Source organism: Daphnia pulex, chromosome 12 (assembly GCF_021134715.1).
Source record: "Daphnia pulex isolate KAP4 chromosome 12, ASM2113471v1".
Taxonomy (NCBI): Eukaryota; Metazoa; Arthropoda; class Branchiopoda; order Diplostraca; family Daphniidae; genus Daphnia; species Daphnia pulex.
In genome coordinates this window covers 5,072,107-5,093,521 of record NC_060028.1, presented here as the reverse complement: position 1 = coordinate 5,093,521, position 21,415 = coordinate 5,072,107, and the positions used below count along the sequence as shown (strand labels likewise).

At 43.7% G+C, this 21,415-nt stretch overlaps 1 protein-coding gene across 1 annotated transcript; it reads left to right on the top strand.

The window, feature by feature from the left end:
- Window positions 1–8,405: 8,405 nt before the first annotated feature.
- Window positions 8,406–19,610, top strand: LOC124208776 (neurogenic locus Notch protein-like). The gene is made up of 14 exons (XM_046606649.1): window positions 8,406–8,754; window positions 9,381–9,459; window positions 9,840–10,310; window positions 10,753–10,886; window positions 11,380–11,727; window positions 11,809–12,156; window positions 12,482–13,114; window positions 13,185–13,483; window positions 13,555–14,647; window positions 14,710–15,476; window positions 15,549–16,184; window positions 16,255–17,646; window positions 17,714–18,269; window positions 18,333–19,610. Exons 1-14 carry the CDS (start codon window positions 8,682–8,684, stop codon window positions 19,163–19,165), a joined length of 7,662 nt encoding a protein of 2,553 aa, XP_046462605.1. The 5' UTR covers window positions 8,406–8,681; the 3' UTR covers window positions 19,166–19,610.
- Window positions 19,611–21,415: the final 1,805 nt, after the last annotated feature.

Sequence of the window (21,415 nt, the reverse complement as noted above, 5' to 3'; positions counted from 1 at the left end):
CTCCGTCTTATAAACACCGCTTGTTACGCGTCACTTTTCAATTTCTGGACATCTTGTAAAAGACAATAAGATTTTTACATGTCGTAATTCGTATTTTTAGTTCAGCCAATAAAACCTTCCAATAAACAATACGGGGACGCCACATAGCATAGCCGATCGAGCATGGCGAAGAAAACGAATCTCAAAATGAGAAATATGTCGTCGTATTGGCAGTATCCAATTATGAAATCAAATCAAAACGTTGGCCTATCACCACTTGAATATGGGAAATCAGTTTGCCATAGGAATATCAATGGAATATCAATCGCTATTCTGCGTATTTGGCTTACTGGAATCGGAGTATCGCGAAAGTCATCCTCTTCGCCGATGAGCCGATGGTGGCGTTTTTATTAAGCCCATAACTCATACAAAAAGGAGCGTCGTTTGTTTACAAAGTAAAAAAATCATGATCAGCGATGGTATAGTTTGACAGCTTGACTGGTTAGGAAGGGGCGAGGCTCGAAAAGGAAATTCAGGCGGATGGATCTGGAAATCTGGATGGCATAGAAAAAGTTTGATTCCGATCAGATTTTGATGGTCATTCAGTTCAGGGTCCAGTTGATGATAAGACTGGCTATCCAGCGAACATCACAGGACGGGATCATTCGAATAATACAGTAAGTCAGAGAATAAAGCGAATCATTCCTGGCAAAAGCAATATGTTTCGAATTGGCGGGAGCTTCCGCCAACGTTGCCAATGTAGAAAATACTACTAACGGTATGACGGGGGAATCCCGGTGGAAATATGATATTGCATTCGGGTCTGGTTAAAATTATACGAATAAATGGTCACGTCTGATGTCATGCTAAGTCTGATGATGTCATAAAAAAATGTAACTATTTTTGGGTGGATTGGATTTGCTCATTGCTGCTCACAAATTTGACAAAAAACGTCAAATTGGTCGACTTTCATGGACGTCTGGTTGGACTTAAACAACCCAAAAAGCGTCTGGTCTTGTACCTCAACGTTCCCGATATGTTTCTTGGTCTAATCATGTAGGCTAATTATATATTCCTGCCCTCAGTTTAATAAAAGCCGTCTTTCACGTCAATTTTGACGACGCCTCACGAGTGAGCGCAACCGCTGCCACCCACCATCCCGTGTTTTAGTTCACCCCAACCTCCATTTACCGGTGAAAGTCTCCAAACCATTTGCCCTTAGGTTTGACATGATTTGATAGCTGTCTCGTAGTCGGATGCCAGCATATTTGCATTTCCGTTACCCGCAAGGCCGAAGCCGAAAGGTTACTGGCCGAAGTTTTTATTTGCTATACTACAAGCCGCTAGTTCCGTCTCTTTTTTTGTGTGGCCTATTCCCTTCAGTTATTAGATTTATACATAGATGGCTGTGACTATGGGGTGCCGTTGTACCTTTTTAACAACAAACCTATCATTTAACATCAATCTATAATTAAACAAACAACATTATATAAAACACTGATCTAATCAAACATCAAAGGGTAACATAGCGTCAAACCTGGGATATTAGATTTATGAAATCTAACTTGCAATCAAACCTAACCTTAAAATCAAATGTAAAATAATAGCTCCGTAAACCTGCATCAAACCTATTATCTATCATTCAATCGGGCAAATTAAAAAATAAAACAAAAATTCAGATATAATTGGTAGTATGTATTATAGTTATTAGTGAACTAGTGTATATTATTTATAGTATAGTAGAATTAGTGTATATTATAGTAATGTAGCCTATACTAACCCCGGAGCATTAACAACTCATATGGGATATGGCAAATGGTTTTGCCTCCATTCTTTTCTCCCCGCCCCTTTTTTAAACTTTGTCATCTAGCGGTCAGAATCACGCAACACAAAACACCAATTATGATGCTGTTGCACTTCTAATTTTGTAATTTAATTTCTGTACTTGATTTTCATTATAGTTCATGCCATTACGTTATATCTAGAATGGCGATCTACCATCAGCATCCCCATTCGCCCCCATCATTTTTACGAAAAATTATTTCAGATCGTATACATGTACCAGAAATAAGGAATCGGGAAATTGACTGGCTTCACGCAGAGATCAGGGACAACTTTTAAAGTAGCAAACAAATTCAAAAGTTAGTCATCAAACAAATTTTTTTTATTTTTGAAAATGCGCTGGTGGAACGTGTCCCGGGATTCGCGCGTGTTGGTTCACATTCCTTTTAATATGAAAATTATTTTCTGATAACAAATAAAAATTTTTAATCCATGTTCCCAAATATATATTTTGTATCAGAAATCGTGATATAAAAACGAATAAATGCAACCAATATGCGCAACTGTGATGGGACAATTTCTCCAGATTTCCGGTGATAGCTTTCGATATCGGCACGGCAAAAATGCATGAATGCATTTTCCTACAATTTTGTGGAACTATGTTGTGAGCCAAGTTCGTTCGTTTTTTTGTTGTTGTTGGAGTCCTCTCGCTGAGTTTCCACGTTTATTTTAATTCGCCCTATATATGAGCGGGACAAATTTTGCTTGTTGCGGACGGTTGCGTATATTAATATGAGTAGACTACTACGTGCGTATGAGTACTTCTGCGGACTTCTGTTATTTATGATGCCTCTAGTGGCCTGACAGAGAAGTATTCTACAAAGCCAATGAGTCTATTACCCAACAAATAAACGCTTTGCTGATTCCTTAATTGTTTTTCAAACTTCAATTACATTACAAGTTTAATGATTCTTTATTTCTAATTTTTAGCTTAACCTCTACACTTCATTTGTTTATTCATTGATTCAAGGAATAGAATTAAATATTCATTTTCAAAATGTTAACCATATCCATTTCCTTTAAATTGTTATTAAAATAAACTGTTTGTTTACATGATTGATCAATTTATAGCAATTAATTTATCTTTTAGATTGCGAATGATGTTTGATTTAATGTTAGGTTTGCCATCATTAAATAATAGCTTACCCGAAAGATTGTTTGTTTTCTCTAATGTTAATCGATAGATGGTTTGATTAATTTTACATTTAATTTTGTATGTTTTATTTGAATTAAAAGAGTGTTACCTCGGCGTTATTGGTGTTTAATGAATGTTAAATGAATGTTAGAATTGTGTAATGAATGTTAGATTTCTGTTAGAATATAAGATGACGATTGATTTAAGTTATTATAATGTTTAATTTATTGTTTAATATTTCTTTGTTGGTAAAAAGGTACAACGGCACCCCATATGTGACATTTATCTAGCCTATTCAAAGACGACTTCTATATTTCTTTTTTTGTTTTCTTTTGTTATAAATTAGGTTTAAATTTTTTACTATAACTTTGCAGTAATTAAGATTGTTCATTCAAACACATCTTTCGACCCCTCCCTCTTAAAAGTCCTATGAGCTATGACATTGATATTTATATTTTCTTAATGCTTTATTGTTGATTAAACAGGGGGCTGTAGTTTAGAAGTTATATTATTTATATTATTCTGTACCCCCTGTGGAAGAATTTCAGCGATCCAGAAATTCAGTTGTTTTGGCGCATTGCTCATTTTTTTTTTACTTTTAATAATAGGACTGGCTTCAAAAGCATTTATTAGAAATGAAATTATTAACGGGAAAAAAATCCCATAAAATATGATCGTCAAGATGCGTTGAAACATGATAGAGGTCAGCGGAAAGATAAGAGTAGGCTAGTTACAAACCTAATGTGAGTGCGGTTCACGTTCTTCTCTGAAGTGGAAATCATAAATGTCACAACTACTACGATTTTCGTGTTCACGATATGAAGAGAAATCTGTCCTGTTTATCATGTTTTGTTTTGACAAGGACTTGTATAGGCGACTGTAACAAAGCAACCAGGTTATTAATCCAGAAAAAAAGTGAACCATGAATACGCACGAATAAGTAGCTCCTCTACCTTATTGAGGCAACTATTGTTTTGGGGGGTATTCTCACCATTAGTTACTAAGTGGCTACATCATAATGCTTTCAAAGATGCGACCCCATGAATCATACAATAGAGTGATAAGAAATTCACTTCAGTTTCATTGTCATCGCTTCAGTGAACGGTGAGAACGAAAATCTCTGTTAGGATGAAAACCGTCTCAGTAAATATTCGTGGCGTAAACTTTGACCAAGTTTTATGTTCCATACGGAAAACAACGAATATTTTATTCTTACGTCACTATTGGCGGCACCATTTAAAAGAATGTAGCTTAATACGTTTTCGACGTTCAATAATGGTAGAAATATGACGTTTAAGTTTTTTTTCAACTTTTCACTCGTCGCATTGCCTATTCTGAATTCTCAATTGCTCTTATTTGAATATATGTCATTACGTCAGTACTCGATAATCTTAGATGCCAAAAATGCATAAAATAGATAGCCTGCATGTCTAAACGAAACTTAACATGCGTGGGTATGCGCACACATATTTTATGACTGACTGACCATCAATAAGAACATAAATTTCTTTCTTCATTTATTTATTTAAGTTCCAATCAGTATTATATCAATCAAAACAGATATAGATTAAATCCTTGAAACTTCATCATTTTCCATAAAACTGACTAAATATTGACACGACTGCCAATAGTTGCAATATTACTACAATAAATAATTAATAGTTTCGTTTGCTTGAATTTTCCTCGTCTCGTTACTCGTTAGTCACTAATTCATTCTTCGAATTACCAGGGTTTGCAACAAAGCAAATATGCAGTACAGACCACGACCGATAGGGGGCTGCATAAGAGCCCGAGACCGGCAAGTTTCAAGTTTCAACCAGTTTCAACATTTTTGACGCAATAAATAACCTTGTGTTAATTCACGATGTAGAATTGTATTTCTCCAACAAAGACCATTAAACTTTCAAATTCAAATAGGAATCTTAGCACACTTGCGTTATTTGCCAAAAGTCGCATTTCCCCCGATGGTGTGTTAAAACCGGTTTAACAATGTAACAAAGTTACATTTGCTGAGTAAAATAGTTAAATCCAAAAATATGGTCATCTAGACTTTGCGACTGACAAACTCTGGTTGCTCTTCGAAGTTCCTAGATTGATGAAACTAAAATTTAAAAATTGTGTTAGAAGACGCCTAGTCTGATAGGAATTTTACCTATAGTATTTTTTATTTCATTATGTTGTAGGAAAATAAGATAATAAGAAAACGAATCAGTAAAACGAAAGCAAGAAAAAAAAACGCATAGATATAAACAGCTGAGATCAGCAAGTTCGCACGTTGCTAAAGAAGTTCACACGAATGCGCACGAATGCTAAAGAAAATAAATGGACCTATTATTTGAAACTGTAGATTCACTGCTGAATTTGTTGGATCGAGTTTGGCTACCTAAACCCTTAACATAAAGCATATTAGAGAAGCACATCGCTATTGGTTTTCTACGCAACATGTCAATAATTAAAATCATATTACACAATGTCATGAGTTCCATGAAGTATTCAGTTGAGCTTTCGACGAACTCATCAATCACATCTCGAATATAAATGAGGATTGTGAAAGATTTTTCAGGAATCGAATTCGTCTGGCTATAGTCATTTGTAAATCTCAACCCTCATTAGGCTACATCCTATATGTCGTATCATATTCCTAAGAAGATCTTCCTTGTTTAAGCCGGTCTCAAAGTAATACATTCTAGTGTAGAATTACTTTCTGCAACAGAAATTGCATTTTCAATGGACGAGACGTTTGATTCGATTAAATTCAAATTCGAAATAATCTAATGCTTTAAATGCCCTTGCTTCTTCTCCTTGTTTAGTTCTGAAAAACAGAGTTATGACCAAGTTATGACTTATTTATTTGTGATCTAATATAATATCTATTCTATGCAGGTTCTTAAAAAATATTGGATAAGCTAATATGTGGTTTCGACAAATCAACATTGAAATGTCTTATTAGCAGTTTGGTGAATTTTGAGCACAACCAGACAACTATACAAATCTATACTATAGAACTCTACTGCCTCCAGCTCTTTTTCTTTGTCTGGTGGTAGTAGGAAGGGGGGACACCGGGACATTGATATTTTAGAAAAGATTTGACGACGATTTTTCGATCCATTTTGACAAGGAAAAACAGACCACGCACTTGAACACCATCGGCCTCTGCCAAGATCAGTGCGGCTGCAACACCAACAAAGATGATGCGGGTTTTAAGGCAAACAACCTTCGAGGCTTTTCTTCTCTTATCTTTCGTGTTGTGTCCGTCCAACAACATCTCCCCTACGAAAAAACAACCAAGCCTCTGGCTATGGCATTCCTCCCCATGGGCTGACCTCGACGTTGACCTCTTCTCCGCCACACCAACTCTGGCGCCACTGGATGGAAACATCTGTACTCGTTTCTTTCTCCCCTCTCTCTTCTGAAGCAATAAACAAAAGGGAAGAAGAAGAAGAAGAAGAAAAAAAGCAGTAAAAAAATTCATATTCGAAACCACCTGCCCCTGGGGCTTTGGCGCCATCTTTGTTCACCACCACTTTGGGATTCATCAAGTTCATAATAATTAAAAAAGACGAAAAAAGAGTGTGTTTCAAGGTTGATATCTGTGGTACTACCGAGGGCGGGATACCTCCGTGTTGGGTCGGGTTGCGTTTTTTTGACCGCAAAATAAGATTTTTTTTTTTTTTTCATTTTTTAACTCAAAAACTAACGGCCGGAACATTCCCACGCTTGCCATTGTCGTGGTATTATCTGGAAAGCCAGGTGCACTTGCCAATGACCACTGATAATCACCGTGATTTAGAAAAAAAGAAAAAAAAAAAATTAATATCTAAAACTTGTTGATAACAAGTTTTCAAAACCTATACGACGACGACGTCGACGCATTGGCTCTGTCCGGTGTTTGCATCTACTCACGAACGACAAATGATTTCATTGTCCCGATTATCATTTTTGACAGATCTAGACACGGGGTCAACGGTTGCGCTCCACACGACTGGAGAAATAGGTTGGATCGATTTATCACGAAGCGAATTTTCCTTTTCTTTTTTAGAGGCCTAGAAACGAGTTTTTTTTTTTTATTCCGTTCCCACGGATAACCATTTCACCCCTCTCCATTTGATCGTTTGATTCAATTCCCCCCTACTTTTTGTGATCCGTTTGAGTGGTTTACATGTGCAACAGTTGCTGCCAATCTGTCGCAACTACCCCACCACCACTTGTGGTGAAGGGGGTTTGGTCACGTGACCATCGATAGAGCATTGAGTTGATTGTTTGGGTTTTACGCTCGAGGAATACGAACAAGTCAATGCAGGAACAAGTTGGTTTAGTTCTAAGTTTGGGTATCTCGTTAACCCTTTTATCCCAACGGGAAAGACCTGATGATTTTCGTGTCTAACTGCACGGTAGATGATGAGAACCAATCAGCGCGGATCGAATGTAAAATGGGGAAAAAAAAAGGAAATTTCGGTTCGAGGCGTATATGACACAAATAAAAATATGAATGATGCAGAGCCATAGGCAGAAGAAGAAATGAATATAAATATGATGAAAGGCGCATCACGCAATGGGTAGAACGCAGAAGATGATTCCGGCGGCGCCAGTTGAATGATCAATCACGGTCTACATGATGCGGCCTTCGGATTCCTGGAGCTTGATGATGATTGCCGGTCATCTAGTTTCTACCTTCTTTTTCCGTTTTTCGTATGGTGCATCAGACTGTTTCTTTCTCAATTGCATTATTTTTTTGTGGGCTCGACAACGAGCTGCTTTCGTGATGTAGCCCACTTTTACGGCTGATTATACCATGCGCGGAATGGCAGAAAAACAATGGACGGACATGTCAACTGGATGAGGAGCTTAAAGGCGTCACGATCCCAGTCAAAAACAAATCGACAGGTCCTTTTTCCAATCGGCTTCACTAAAAGGGAAAGTTGCTGGAAAGATTTGGACGATGTCACTTTTTCCCCTGTATGATGGATGGGGGGATATTTCATCCCTACGGAAATCAGACAATATAAAAATATATTTCTAGGCCTAGTATTCCTCTTGGGTCTTTTATGATCGGCCCCAAAATTCTTTGAGAAGCTCCCTTCTTTCGGCTTTAATTACTTTCTTCGGGGAATTCTATTCTACATGTTTGTGAAATAGAAGAAACCAAGTCATGAACTTGTTAGACTCGCAATCAAAGTTTCATCTAGAATATACCACAAATACAAATAACTCTGTGGTTGAGAAAAATCGTTATTATAGGCGACACGTTTGGCCGAGTGACAGAATACTGGAAGAAGAATAGGCGCAATTTCAATTTTGTTCTTGTGTATTATAATTTTTCTTCTCTGTGTGCAGCAAGAAAACCCGCGGAGATTGCAAGGAGAAAGGAAGAGAACAAGTCGGACTCTGATTGGTTGTCGGTGGTTTTGCCTCGAGGCCAGTTATTCTGATAGAGCGACTCCCTCCGGCCAGTCGAGAAGCGTCCGTTGAACGGGAAGGATGTACTGTGTCGCTGCTGCTTGAATTTCTTCCATTTTTCTCTGTGTGCATCTGAGTTTAACAAAAAATCTCTTTACTGGAAAAGTGTGTAAAAACAAGAGAAAAAGTGCATCACCATGACCCAGTGGCTGAAAGTGTTGGTGTTTTGAGTGATTTAATTTTTCATCTATTCAACACAAAGAGGGAGAGAAGAAAGAAAGAAACGTTAAGTGTGTGTGAGTCCCTGTTTTTGTTGCTGCCATTAAAAATGGGGACCGACCGCAGTGGATTACTGATGCTGTTGCTGGGCATTCTCGTCTTCTTCTCAGCTTCAGTTCAAGGTAACCTTGACGTTTTTGTCTCGAATATTCGTGTGGCTTAAAATTACCTCATGACGATTGTTTCATTAAAGGTAGGGGGGAGTCTGAAAAAAGTAGTTGGGATGACGGTTAGAGTTTTGTTGCATCTGCTCTTCTTTTCAAAAAAAGACGCCGGGCCCCGTAGGGCTTTACATTTCCCACGCATTTAAATCCCCCCTCCAACCGACGCTCTCATTGTCCTTCTCTCTCCCCCCCCCCCCCCCCCTCTCCGACCTGTTGATCGACGTTGCCGAGATCTCAGCAAATCATTTTATTTATTTTTTAAAATTAAAAAAAGAATATGGTGATGACCAACATATCCGGCGAATAAAGACATCGTGAGATGATTAAGTTTCAAGACATTTTCATCAGCCAAGACATTTTGGTGGTGTCACATAGCGTTAGGCCACATGTTATTTGATAGTCATGAGTTAATGATGTTAGACAATAGCGTCGTATGTCCATTGAATCGTATCCTCTATCAGGGCGGAAGTGCATGATAGTGGACCCGTTTCCGTTGCTCTTTTTGTGTGTGTGTATTATCATTCACTCAAATCAATAATAATAATTAACTGTAATTTTTTTTCTTTTTTTTTTATTTATTCCAGGATTCGTTTCGTGTTCGCCCAATCCCTGCAAGAATGGAGCGTCGTGCGTCTCCAACCCGCGCGGCGAGTCTTACTGCAGGTAACGTCCATTGTTGAAAGTCTACAGGGGAGATCTATCCCCCCCCCCCTCTCTCTCTCTCTCCAATGGTAGAGTCTCTCTCGCTCAGAAGCGTGGGAAACAAGCTGGTCTGCATAGTTTGGGCTATTGAAACCACCTACCGTCAGCCACCCTACCACCACCACCTTGTCCACTTTTTTTTTTTGTTCCATCCGGTTTGGGCCCGAGCTGCTCACGTACTGCCTCCAGCTCTTTTTCTTTGTCTGGTAGTGGAGGTGGTAGTAGAAGGGGGGGAACGTTGATTTTTTATTTTTGGGGATTATGCTTTGATACACATGGTCCAGTTGCTCCAATCACTTGTGAAACAAATGATTAACTCTTTTTATTTTTATTTTTTACAGCTGTCCGCCGCAATACGTGGGCGAGTACTGCCAATTTGCCAACCCCTGCCATACGGGACCCGGACCTCGGTGCCAAAATGGCGGCACTTGCGCCGTCAAAATGTCGACTAATGCCGTGCCCAGCTTCTCCTGTTCGTGTCCGCTGGGTTACTCGGCCTCGCTGTGCGAGATTCCCGTGCCCAACGCCTGCGACACTGGGCCGTGCCAACACGGCGGAACGTGTCTACTCCGCACGCTGGATAACTACACCTGCGCCTGCTCGTCGGGATTCCGCGGCGCCAAATGCGAAGCTGTCGACCACTGCGCCCTGCATCCGTGCAAAAACGGTGCCCAGTGCACGTCTTTGTCGGACTCTCACCGCTGCACTTGCGCTCCTGGATTCGCTGGCCCGACGTGCGCTGTGGACATTGACGAGTGTAAACGCAACCCGTGCATCCACGGTCGCTGTGTCAACACCCACGGATCATACAAGTGAGTCCAGTCGTATTGACTCTTGTCGTCAACCATCTGTTGATCTTTCTTGGCATCCTTATCTCGACGTCATGATTGTCAAATGATTACCAAGCTGACTCAACAAAGTTGTTGACGCCGACCAAAGAAAGTCCGAGGGGAAATTTTTTCGTCACATCTTTATTATTATCTTCTATTCAACATTTTTTTAAAAATGTAGTTTCCTTCCAAAAATATTAAAAGAGGACAAAAAAGAAATTAAATTTTTCAAGGCTTTCATTGTCGAGTTAGCGTGGGAACGGCCGAGGCGAAAACAAGTCCATTAAATCGCCGTGGTCAGTAGACACCAGATTGAATTTATTTGTACTTTCTCGTCACGTGTCTGTGTGTGTCTCGTCTCATGTTTGTATCATGCCGGGCGCTAATCATCCGTTTGTATCCGTTTACTTTTTTTATTTTCCAGATGTAACTGCCACACGGGTTATACTGGCCAGAATTGCGAAAATCAGTATGTGCCATGCAGTCCGTCTCCATGCCAGAATGGTGGTGCGTGCAAAGCCATCGATTCTCTCAACTACGAATGCCGTTGTCCGCCTGGTAAGTCTCATAAAATTTGATTGAACCTTTTATTCCTCTTCTTTCCGGTAAATTTATGACAACTGAAACGAATTGTTGGTCCCAACAACCAAAAAGAAACAACAACAACATTGAATCTGGTTAGAGTAGCCATAAAGTCATTGTCGGCTGTTAAAATGAAGTTTAAATCTAAAGTCATCAGATTTCGGATGTGCTTGGTTTCCATCGGTGGGAACATTCCCACACACACAAGAAAGCCAAAACTTGTTATACCCTCGGGGCAAACCTCGTCCATCCAGAGAGACTTGAATATAAATATCCGAGCCCCTCTCTCTCTCTCTCTCAAATCTCTCCAGGCTCTTTTATGTTCCGACCCCTCCACCTTTCTCTAAAAAAAAGAACACCTGGGCGATGACCAACAAAGAATTCTTTCCTGTCTACTTACAGCGTTGCCATTTTCCCTTTAACACGAATCTAATATTTCCCCCCTTTCTTCTGATTATCAAAATTCTAGGCTTTGCTGGTACCAATTGCCAAGAAAATGTCAACGACTGCCCCGGTCATTTATGCCAGAATGGAGCCACTTGCGTCGATGGCGTCAATTCCTACACATGCCAGTGTCCACCATCCTTTACGGGGCCTTATTGTAATCAAGACGTCGATGAATGTGCTTTGAGGCCTAGCGTCTGCAAGAACGGCGCTACTTGTACCAACACCCACGGTGGATTCTCCTGCATTTGCGTCAACGGCTGGACTGGATCCGACTGCTCGGAGAATATCGATGATTGCGCCGGTGCCGCTTGCTTCAATGGCGCCACTTGTCACGATCGAGTCGGCAGTTTCTTTTGCCAATGCGCTCCAGGTACTGCCGAGAGAGAATAACTTAAACTTAAAAACCGGTTCTTCTTTATTAATTCCATCAAAATGGTTTATTCAATTCAAGGCAAAACCGGATTGTTGTGCCATTTGGACGATGCCTGCGCTTCAAACCCTTGTCACGCCGGAGCCATTTGTGATACTAGTCCCATCGACGGCACCTACATGTGTTCCTGCCCCAACGGCTACAAAGGAGTCGACTGCACTGAAGATATCGACGAATGCGAAGCCGGATCGCCTTGCGAGCACGACGGACTCTGCGTCAACACGCCCGGCTCATTCCGCTGCAATTGCACGCGGGGTTTCACCGGCCCTCGCTGCGAGATCAACATCAATGAATGCGATTCCAACCCCTGCCAAAATGACGGCACTTGTCTGGATGAACGTGGAGCCTTCCGCTGTGTCTGCATGCCAGGTATGTGATTCTTGATCTCTTCCGGGTGTGGCAATAAGAGGTCAAAGTTCGTGAGACTTTTTCCCCCCTTCCGTTGGGAAAGTGAAGGTTAGCTTGGCGTGGGAAACCATATGAGCTTCTCAAAAACCATGTGTTTGTCTCAAATTCTCAAGTTGGGCCTTAAGTGGCAGTTGGTAATTTGAGATAAACCACCCCGCTCCGGTCCAGTTTCACTCGACGCAATCCATCACGAGTGCCGATGTCGATAGAGAGAGAGATCCAACAGCTGCCTGCAGGAGGAAAAGGCCCCGATGCATCATTGACACTTTTTTCTCATTTTCTGTAGGCTACACGGGTGTCCATTGCGAAGTTGACATCGACGAGTGCGCTTCCAGCCCTTGCATCAACGGTGGCATCTGTACCGACATGATTAATGGCTACAAATGTGTCTGTCCGCCCGGTTTCTCCGGCAAGAAATGCCACATCAACATCGACGATTGCGTCAGCTCGCCATGCCAAAACGGAGGCGTTTGCAGAGACTCGGTGGCCGGCTACACTTGCAACTGTCCTCAGGGATTCACCGGACTCAACTGCGAAGTCAACATCAACGATTGCCAGAGCTCACCCTGCCATCATGGAGATTGCGTCGACGGCGTCAATTCCTTCACCTGCCAATGTCATCCAGGCTACAACGGACTCTTGTGCCAGACGCAAATCAATGAATGCGAATCCAATCCTTGCCAATTCGGCGGCCATTGCGAAGACCTTATTGGTGGCTATCAATGCCGATGCCAGCCTGGAACATCGGGCCGTAATTGCGAGTACAACGTCAATGAATGTTTCAGTAATCCTTGTCGTAATGGAGCCACTTGTATCGACGGAATCAACCGATACACTTGCGACTGTGTGCCAGGATTCACCGGACAACATTGCGAGACTAACATTAACGAATGTGCCAGCAATCCCTGCTCAAATGGAGGTAACTGGTTATATTTATTCCTTTATTTATTTTTAAATCAAATTTGGTATTTAATGCTCGGTTTTTCTAGGTAAATGCACGGACTTGGTCAACGGCTTCAAATGTGACTGCCCTCGCGGTTATTTCGACGCCCGCTGTTTGAGTGACGTCAACGAATGCGAGTCGAATCCTTGCATGAATGGAGGAAGCTGTGAAGATGGCGTCAGCCAATTCATTTGCAATTGCCCTAAAGGATACGGCGGCAGAAGATGCGAACTCAACATTGACGAGTGCCAATCCAACCCGTGCCAACACGGAGGCACATGCCGTGACGCCCTCAATAACTACACATGCACGTGCACCAAAGGTTACAGCGGACGAAACTGCGAGGTAGGATTTTTCTCAAACTTAAAATGATTATAGAGTAGTTTTTTTAAAAATTATTTCATTTCTTTTTGTAGCTCAACGTTGACGATTGCGCCTCGACACCTTGTCGTCACGGAGGTTCGTGCATCGATTTGGTCCATGATTACCAATGCGTTTGCGACCTGCCTTACACTGGCCGCAATTGCGACGCGGAATTGGATCCGTGTGCGCCCAACAAGTGTCGCAATGGAGCCAAATGCACACCGTCCAGTAATTTCCTGGATTTCGCTTGCACTTGCGAGTTGGGCTACACTGGGCGTTTGTGCGATGAAGACATTGACGAGTGCGCCATTTCGTCACCTTGTCGTAACGGAGCCACATGTCAAAATACCAACGGATCTTACGTTTGTCTTTGCGCCAAAGGCTACGAAGGCCGCGATTGCTTGACCAACACGGACGATTGTGCTACATTTCCCTGCAAGAACGGCGGAACTTGCCTGGATGGCATCGGCGAGTACACGTGTCTCTGCGTCGATGGATTTGGTGGCAAACATTGCGAGGCCGACATGGACGAATGTGCTTCCAGTCCGTGCCGAAACGGAGCCACTTGTCGCGACTACGTCAACTCGTACACTTGCACTTGTCCCTTGGGTTTCTCCAGCACCAATTGCCAGACCAACGACGAGGATTGCACCACCAGCTCGTGCATGAATAACGGAACTTGCGTCGACGGCATCAATACCTACACTTGCCTCTGCCCACCCGGATACACTGGATCCAACTGTCAGTTCCGGATCAACGAATGCGACTCAAATCCTTGCCTCAATGGCGCCACTTGCAGCGATCGACTTGGATCTTACCTCTGTCATTGCCCGTATGGATTCACTGGAACGCGCTGTGAAAGCTTCGTCGACTGGTGCTCTATGGGTGGCATCTCGCACACGGGATCACAACTGCTGCCAGGTCAGCCTGGTCAAGGGCCTTGCTTTAATGGGGCCACTTGCAAACAGGTCAATCAAACTTACCAGTGTACCTGCGCACCTGGTTGGACGGGAATTCTATGCGACGTTGAAATGGTTTCCTGCAAGGACGCTGCTCTTCGCAAAGGATCCGCCGTTTCCGAACTCTGTCGTCACGGCGGCAAGTGTGAAGATATTGGCAACAGCCATCGTTGTGTCTGCTCTGAAGGTAAGATTCATCATTTGTTGTTTTTCAATACTCATCAATTAATACTGGATTTTCGGTCACAGGTTACACGGGTAGTTACTGTCAACACGAAATCAACGAGTGTGATTCCGCTCCCTGTCAAAATGGAGCCACCTGCAAAGATCTGATCGGCTCCCACTCGTGCACCTGTCCGCCTGGTTTCCAGGGTCCCAATTGCGAATACAACATCAACGACTGCTATTCGAATCCATGCCAGAACGGTGGTGTCTGCCACGACTTGGTCAACGCCTTTTCCTGTTCTTGTCCGCACGGCACGCTGGGCATTCTCTGTGAGATCAACGTCAATGAATGTTTCGAAGGAGCCTGCCATCACGGCGGCGCCTGTATCGACAAGATCGGTGCCTTCGAATGTCAATGCCCACCTGGTTTTGTTGGACCACGCTGCGAAGGTGACGTCAATGAATGTCTATCCGATCCTTGCTCGGCTACTGGAACCCTCAACTGCGTACAGCTCGTCAACAACTACAGCTGCCATTGCAAGCCGGGCTACATGGGCCGACATTGCGAGCTCAAAATCAATTTCTGCGAAATCTCTCCGTGCAACAATGGAGGCATGTGCGTCAACGGAGAACTGGGTCACACCTGCGTCTGCCCGGCAGGCTTCTCCGGGAAGAATTGCGATTCCAGCTCCGAATGTGACTCGACACCCTGTCAGAATGGCGGAACTTGTCGACCCTACCAACAAGGATTCCTCTGCACCTGTCCGCCCGGCATTAGTGGCGCTCGGTGTGAGTTGGATTCATACGATGAATGCCAATCTAATCCTTGCAAAAACAACGGAGTTTGTCGGGTAAGTTTACTTTTTTTTAATTCTTGTTAAAATTTGAATGTTGTTTTAATGAATCGAAATTATTTGAAATAGAATCGAATGGGCAAGTTTGAATGCCACTGTCCGGCTACTTGGAATGGCCAGCAATGTGATTCGTATGACCCGCGGTTCATGGGCGGCGTCGGTCGTAAAGCAGCTCCAAATGGCATTTCAGAAGAATTGCTCCGGGATAAGATTCAGTGTGCCAGCCAAGGATGCCACGACAAGGCTGGCAACGGCATTTGCGATGAGGATTGCAACACGCCCGGATGTGATTTCGACGGAGGCGATTGTTCTCTGGGTGTCAGCCCCTGGGCTAATTGCACTTCCCCACTACGATGCTGGGAACTGTTCAAGAACAAAATATGCGACGAAGAATGCAACAATCCGGAATGCCTTTTCGATGGCCATGACTGCGACGTACGAGGTGATGTGCAACCATGCAACCCCATCTACGACGCCTATTGCCAGAGCCATTACGCCAACGGGCGATGTGACGATGGTTGTAACAACGCCGAATGCAACTGGGACGGACTTGATTGCGAAAATGAGCCATCGATTTTAGCCCTCGGTTCCGTCTCCATGGTTCTCGAAATGGATTTGCCCACTTTTAAAAATATGAGCGTCGCCTTTGTTCGCTCTATCGGGCGACAGCTTCGCACCACTGTCCGCATTAAACTCGATCAGCAGGTAATTTTTTGTCTTTGATTTATTTAATTTGTGAAAGCGTTAACCAACAACTTTATTTATTTATTTATAGGGTTACGAAATGGTCTATCCATGGAATTTGGGCGATGAACCGTCCAAAGCCCTTTCGTCTGGATCTTCACACATTTATCCGCACGGAGCCCCAGGAGTCATTGTCTTTATTGAAATTGATAACCGGAAATGCAGCCAGATTCTCGGTGGGGAATGTTTTGCCCGGGCCAGTCAAGTCGCTCAATTTTTAGCCGCATCGGCTTCCGATCATTCTTTGGATGCCGATTTCCCTATCCACCGAGTGTTGGCACTCGATGCCGGACCCTCTGAAGCGCCTGTCGATCCGACAAACACCAAATTGACTTACGTCATCGCCGGCGCCGCCCTCGTGGTATTTGTTGCCATTGCAGTCGGCGTGATGGTCACAACGTCTCGCAAGCGACAGCGAGGCATCACTTGGTTCCCTGACGGATTCCTGAGTAACAGCGTCAGTGTCCAGCGGAGAACATCCCGCCGTCGGGGACCCGATGGCCAGGAGATGCGCAATTTGCACAAACAACCGTCGACCAACCGACTGGACATTGATCCCTCCATGGGCATGGGAATGCCTCCCGACATGTCCGGTTATATGGATCACGGCAACATGGGCATGGATGGGTCCCGCTGGTCTGATGATGAAGACTCGATGGACCGACCACCGATGAAGCGCATCCGTTCCTCTGAAGGTGGCTATTCCAGTGATCAAACAGCCATGACGGAATACGATGAGAACGACCCACGCCCTTGGACTCAACAGCATTTGGATGCAGCTGACGTTCGACCGGACATGTCTTCCGGTGTGGCTTTCACTCCACCCAATCAGTACGGGTCACCAGATATCTCGGGCGTTGAAGTTGACGTCCGCGGACCTTACGGATTCACACCGTTGATGATTGCCTCTTACCGCGGCAACGGCCTTGACACGGGCGAAGATGACGAAGAAGATGGTTCAGCTGCGATTATCCAAGACCTTTTGATGCAAGGTGCCAAACCCAACGCCACCATGGACAAAACAGGCGAGACATCCCTTCATTTGGCCGCCAGATACGCCAGGGCTGATGCTGCCAAGCGTTTGCTGGAAGCTGGAGCCGACGCCAACTCTCAAGATAACACCGGCCGCACCCCACTCCACGCTGCTGTTGCTTCTGATGCTCAAGGAGTCTTCCAAATATTGCTCCGCAATCGTGCCACTAATTTGAATTCCCGGATGCACGACGGCACCACTCCGCTCATCCTTGCAGCTCGTCTGGCAATCGAAGGAATGGTTGAAGACTTGATCAACGCTGACGTTGATATCAACTCGGCTGATGATCAAGGAAAGACGGCCCTTCATTGGGCTGCTGCCGTTAACAATATCGAAGCTGTCAACATTTTGCTCTCCCATGGTGCCAATAAAGACGCACAGGACAACAAGGTTAGTTCATTCTTGTTTTGGTTTTTGCTTTAGGGAGGATTTAAACTAATCATTTATTTGATATTAGGACGAGACCCCATTGTTTCTGGCTGCTCGGGAAGGCTCCTTTGAAGCCGTTCGTTCCATGCTGGATCACCATGCCAACAGAGATATTCCAGATCACATGGACAGACTTCCACGCGATGTGGCTCAGGAGCGACTTCACCACGACATCGTTCGTCTCTTGGACGAGCACATTCCCAGAAGTAATCACCATGTCATGCCAATGAGTAGCTCCCAGGCGAGCAGTGCCAACAGGAACAATGATGTCGCTGCTCAGAATGAGCCGGTTCTGACCGGAACGACTGGACGACCACCCAAACCCAAGAAGCGTCCAAAGTCCACTGTGGCCGCTGCTCGCGAAACTCAGCGCCATCTCGGTAGCAGCGTTTCTAATTTAGAAGAGGCTCCAGTCGCTGCGGCCACCAACACGGCCACCAAGCGGCGGACCAATACCAACAGCCGCAAGAAGAAGAGCGATAATGCCGGAAGTACCAACACCGTTCAAAGCGTCGACAGCATCTCCACTGTGTCGTTGACTCTCTCACCAGCCAATTCTCATTCTTTGGAATCTCCTCCAACTGGTAAGATTAATTTTGTCAATCGATTGATAACTGGTATCTTCAATTTTGAAATTTCTCTTCCAGTTGACATGGGCGCAACTCCTAGCCCTTACAGCGTCATGACGTACGGCGGAAGTCACCCACACATGCCTTCCGGCAATCCACCGCAGCCGCCTCCTTATGACGAGTGCATGAAAACAGCCGCTTCGATGCAGGCGATTCACATGTCCAACATGGATCCTTCCACCAACTACGGTTACGTCCACTACGACTACCGGAATCACCTTCCTCAGCAACAGCATCAACAGCAATCGACCATCCATCAGCGACAGACTTCATTGCCGGCCTCGACCGTCTCGTCAGCCATGAATACCAACCTCCAGCAACAGGCCATGTCCTACAATGTCCTGGCTGTCAATACGGCTTACCAGTCGTCGTTATCGCCCCCGCAGTTTGCTCTGTCGCCGCCAGCGAGTAGTTACGCAGGTTCGCCTCCTCAACAGAACCTGGTCCAGAATGGCATCACGTCGCCATCCAAAGGAGGCAGTCGGCCGTCTCTGCCCACTTCTCCCACTCACATAGCGGCGATGAGAGCAGCGGCTCAACAGCGGACGGGCTTCGAATTCCCCGAGACGATGATGAGTTACCGGAATACCAATACGGGCGGAATGCCGCAGTACTACCAGCAGCACTACCCGACGCCACCACACTCGCACATGGATCCTTCGCCTTCACAGCATGCTTTGCATCCACCCGAAGCTTATTTGACCCCTTCACCAGAATCTCCAGGACAGTGGAGCTCAGCTTCGCCTCATTCGACCTCTGACTGGTCGGAAGGCATGTCCAGCCCACCCAATCCCAACATGTCGTTTGTACCACCTTCACACGCGAAACACACGGAAGGCATTTACATTTAAGTGCCGATATAAAAGAAAAAGAAAAGTGTGTGAGAGTGATCTCTTTCTTGTTTTTCATTTTATGCAACCGCTCTTTTATTTTCGTTGTACATACTACCATCATTTGATTGAAAACCAAGTGTACCCCGATTGAAAATGACCTTTAAATTAATTACTGTTCCTGTTAATTACCAACTTCCAGCTTCCATCGTCTGCCTGTTTTTTCGTGGGGGGAAAAACCAGGGGAAACATCCATTGTCGTGCCGATTTTTTTTTTCTGTTGTGTGTGTTGTACATTAGCCCCGCCCATGACGTGCGTGCAAGCTGGCATCGCCATCGTTTAAGCGATGCGACCTTTCTCTACTTGTCAACTTAACCTCGTGTTTTATGCAATTTGTACCCCCCAAACGTTTCAAACTGTAATAGACTGTCCAGTTGGTGAAATACAGTTTCAATTTTTAAATAATGCATTCGGATTTTACCGATGTTTGTTTTTATTAATATTTAGCGTCTCAATACAGCAGTAACTGAATTTAATTCATTCTGACATTTTTTCAATAATTACTAAAAATCTAATTGGTTTTTCTTAATTATGACTTTTCCTCTCGAAAGGTACTGTTGCTTGTTTGCTGTTAGTGTCTTGGCTTCTCAACTGACAATTGTCGGTGAAATTATTTTTAAGCTCAACTTTTTAACTTGCAGACTTTATGTGTCAAAGACTTTTATATGGTTCAGAATAATTTTTGAGTAACAAATATTAATGTTTTAACATCGCAAAAGGTGTAATTCAAATTGCTCATGTTAAATAGCCTAGCTAGTAGCTACACTGCTACACACTTCGTCACAATGTAGCCAACACGTTTCGTTTGATAGTTCCATCACCAACATCAACCTCGGATGCTTTGGATTCCGTCCCGTAACTTGCCCGTAACCCAGGATCAATTTCTGAGTGCGATTCTTGTAGATTGATGTTAGCTAGTGGGACTGAAGAGAAAATGAGCTAATCATTAACCGGCAAGCGGCAACCATCATATTGAGCGGTAGCGATCGCTCTTTCGTGGTCAGCTGTTCTAGCGCGGCAGTTGGCATTGCAGTGGCAATATTGCATGAGCTAGGTCGTTTTCATGACCGATTAATTTGTCACGCATGTCACTGGAGGTTAGCCTTGATATCTCAGATTGTAATATGCTTTCTTCACTTAAATATTTCAAAGCTGTCTAAAGCGTTTGGTTCCACACTAAAGCGGAGTAAAAATGACCGCTTATTCTACTTCTACCTCCCAAGTCCCATTCTTTCTCCTTTTCTACCGTAGAATAGGAGGGAGAATCAAAAGAAGAGGAGGCGGTGCCTCTTCTAGTCTTCTACTGTGATGTGGGTGGAGTCGAGCTGTACGCAGCCAAATTTGGCTAACTGCGCTGTCCAGAGAAAATCAGAAAAGGGAGGGTCTACGTCATTTTCCTCGGATGGTTATACTGAATAATAGGAAATATACTGGCGCCGTGTGAATAGAGCCCTCACAACAGTGTTGCGCGATTTGTTTAATTCAATCGTGCAACACTGTAGTGGGGGCTTTATTCATAGGGAAAAGGGTGTCACATAAAACTACGATAAAAGTACACAAAAATTTGTATGTTTCGGCCAATGGCCAAATTACACATAAAAATTTATATGATTCGGCCATCCTTTTTTTCGGCCAGCACAAGTTTTTCGGCCAAAAAAATAATTTCGGGGACGTTGAAAAATGCAACTGGCCGAATCGTATATTAAAATTTGTAAGATTCGGCCGGATTCGGCTTGTGACCGGGGTTCGAGTATTTGAATAATTGAAAGTGAAAAGTTAGCCATGAAGTGGCTGGGGTTCAAGTATTTGAATAATTGAAAGTGAAAAAGTTAGCCATTAAGTGATTTTATTTTTTACACATATTTTTACATTCGATTAGTTTCTAATTCAACAACGACAATTTTTTTGGTGTAAAGAATAGCTACTCTTTTCAGCAACTTGTAGCTCCCATTCTTTTCTCTCTTTTCATCGTAATTTTCCCACAAACGAAAAAGTTTGGCTTGCATCAATTTCTGATCAAGTCTTGTGTGGCGAGTGGTCTGATTTTGCTTTAAATATTAAAGCTTCCTCTACCTCAACGAACTCGGATTCCAAATAGAGCATTTGCACAAGTTTATAGAAATGCAGCCCTGCGCCTTTTCCCTTCTTGTTTAGTTTATTGTGCCAGCCTTCAGCATCATTATTGGTCCGAATTATTTGAAAGAATACGG

Coding starts and splice junctions, on each gene's coding strand:
- LOC124208776 (XM_046606649.1), top strand. CDS start 8,682: ATGGGGACCGACCGCAGTGGATTACTGATGCTGTTGCTGGGCATTCTC. Junction 8,755..9,380: donor CTTCTCAGCTTCAGTTCAAG/GTAACCTTGACG, acceptor TATTTATTCCAG/GATTCGTTTCGTGTTCGCCC. Junction 15,477..15,548: donor AAAACAACGGAGTTTGTCGG/GTAAGTTTACTT, acceptor TATTTGAAATAG/AATCGAATGGGCAAGTTTGA.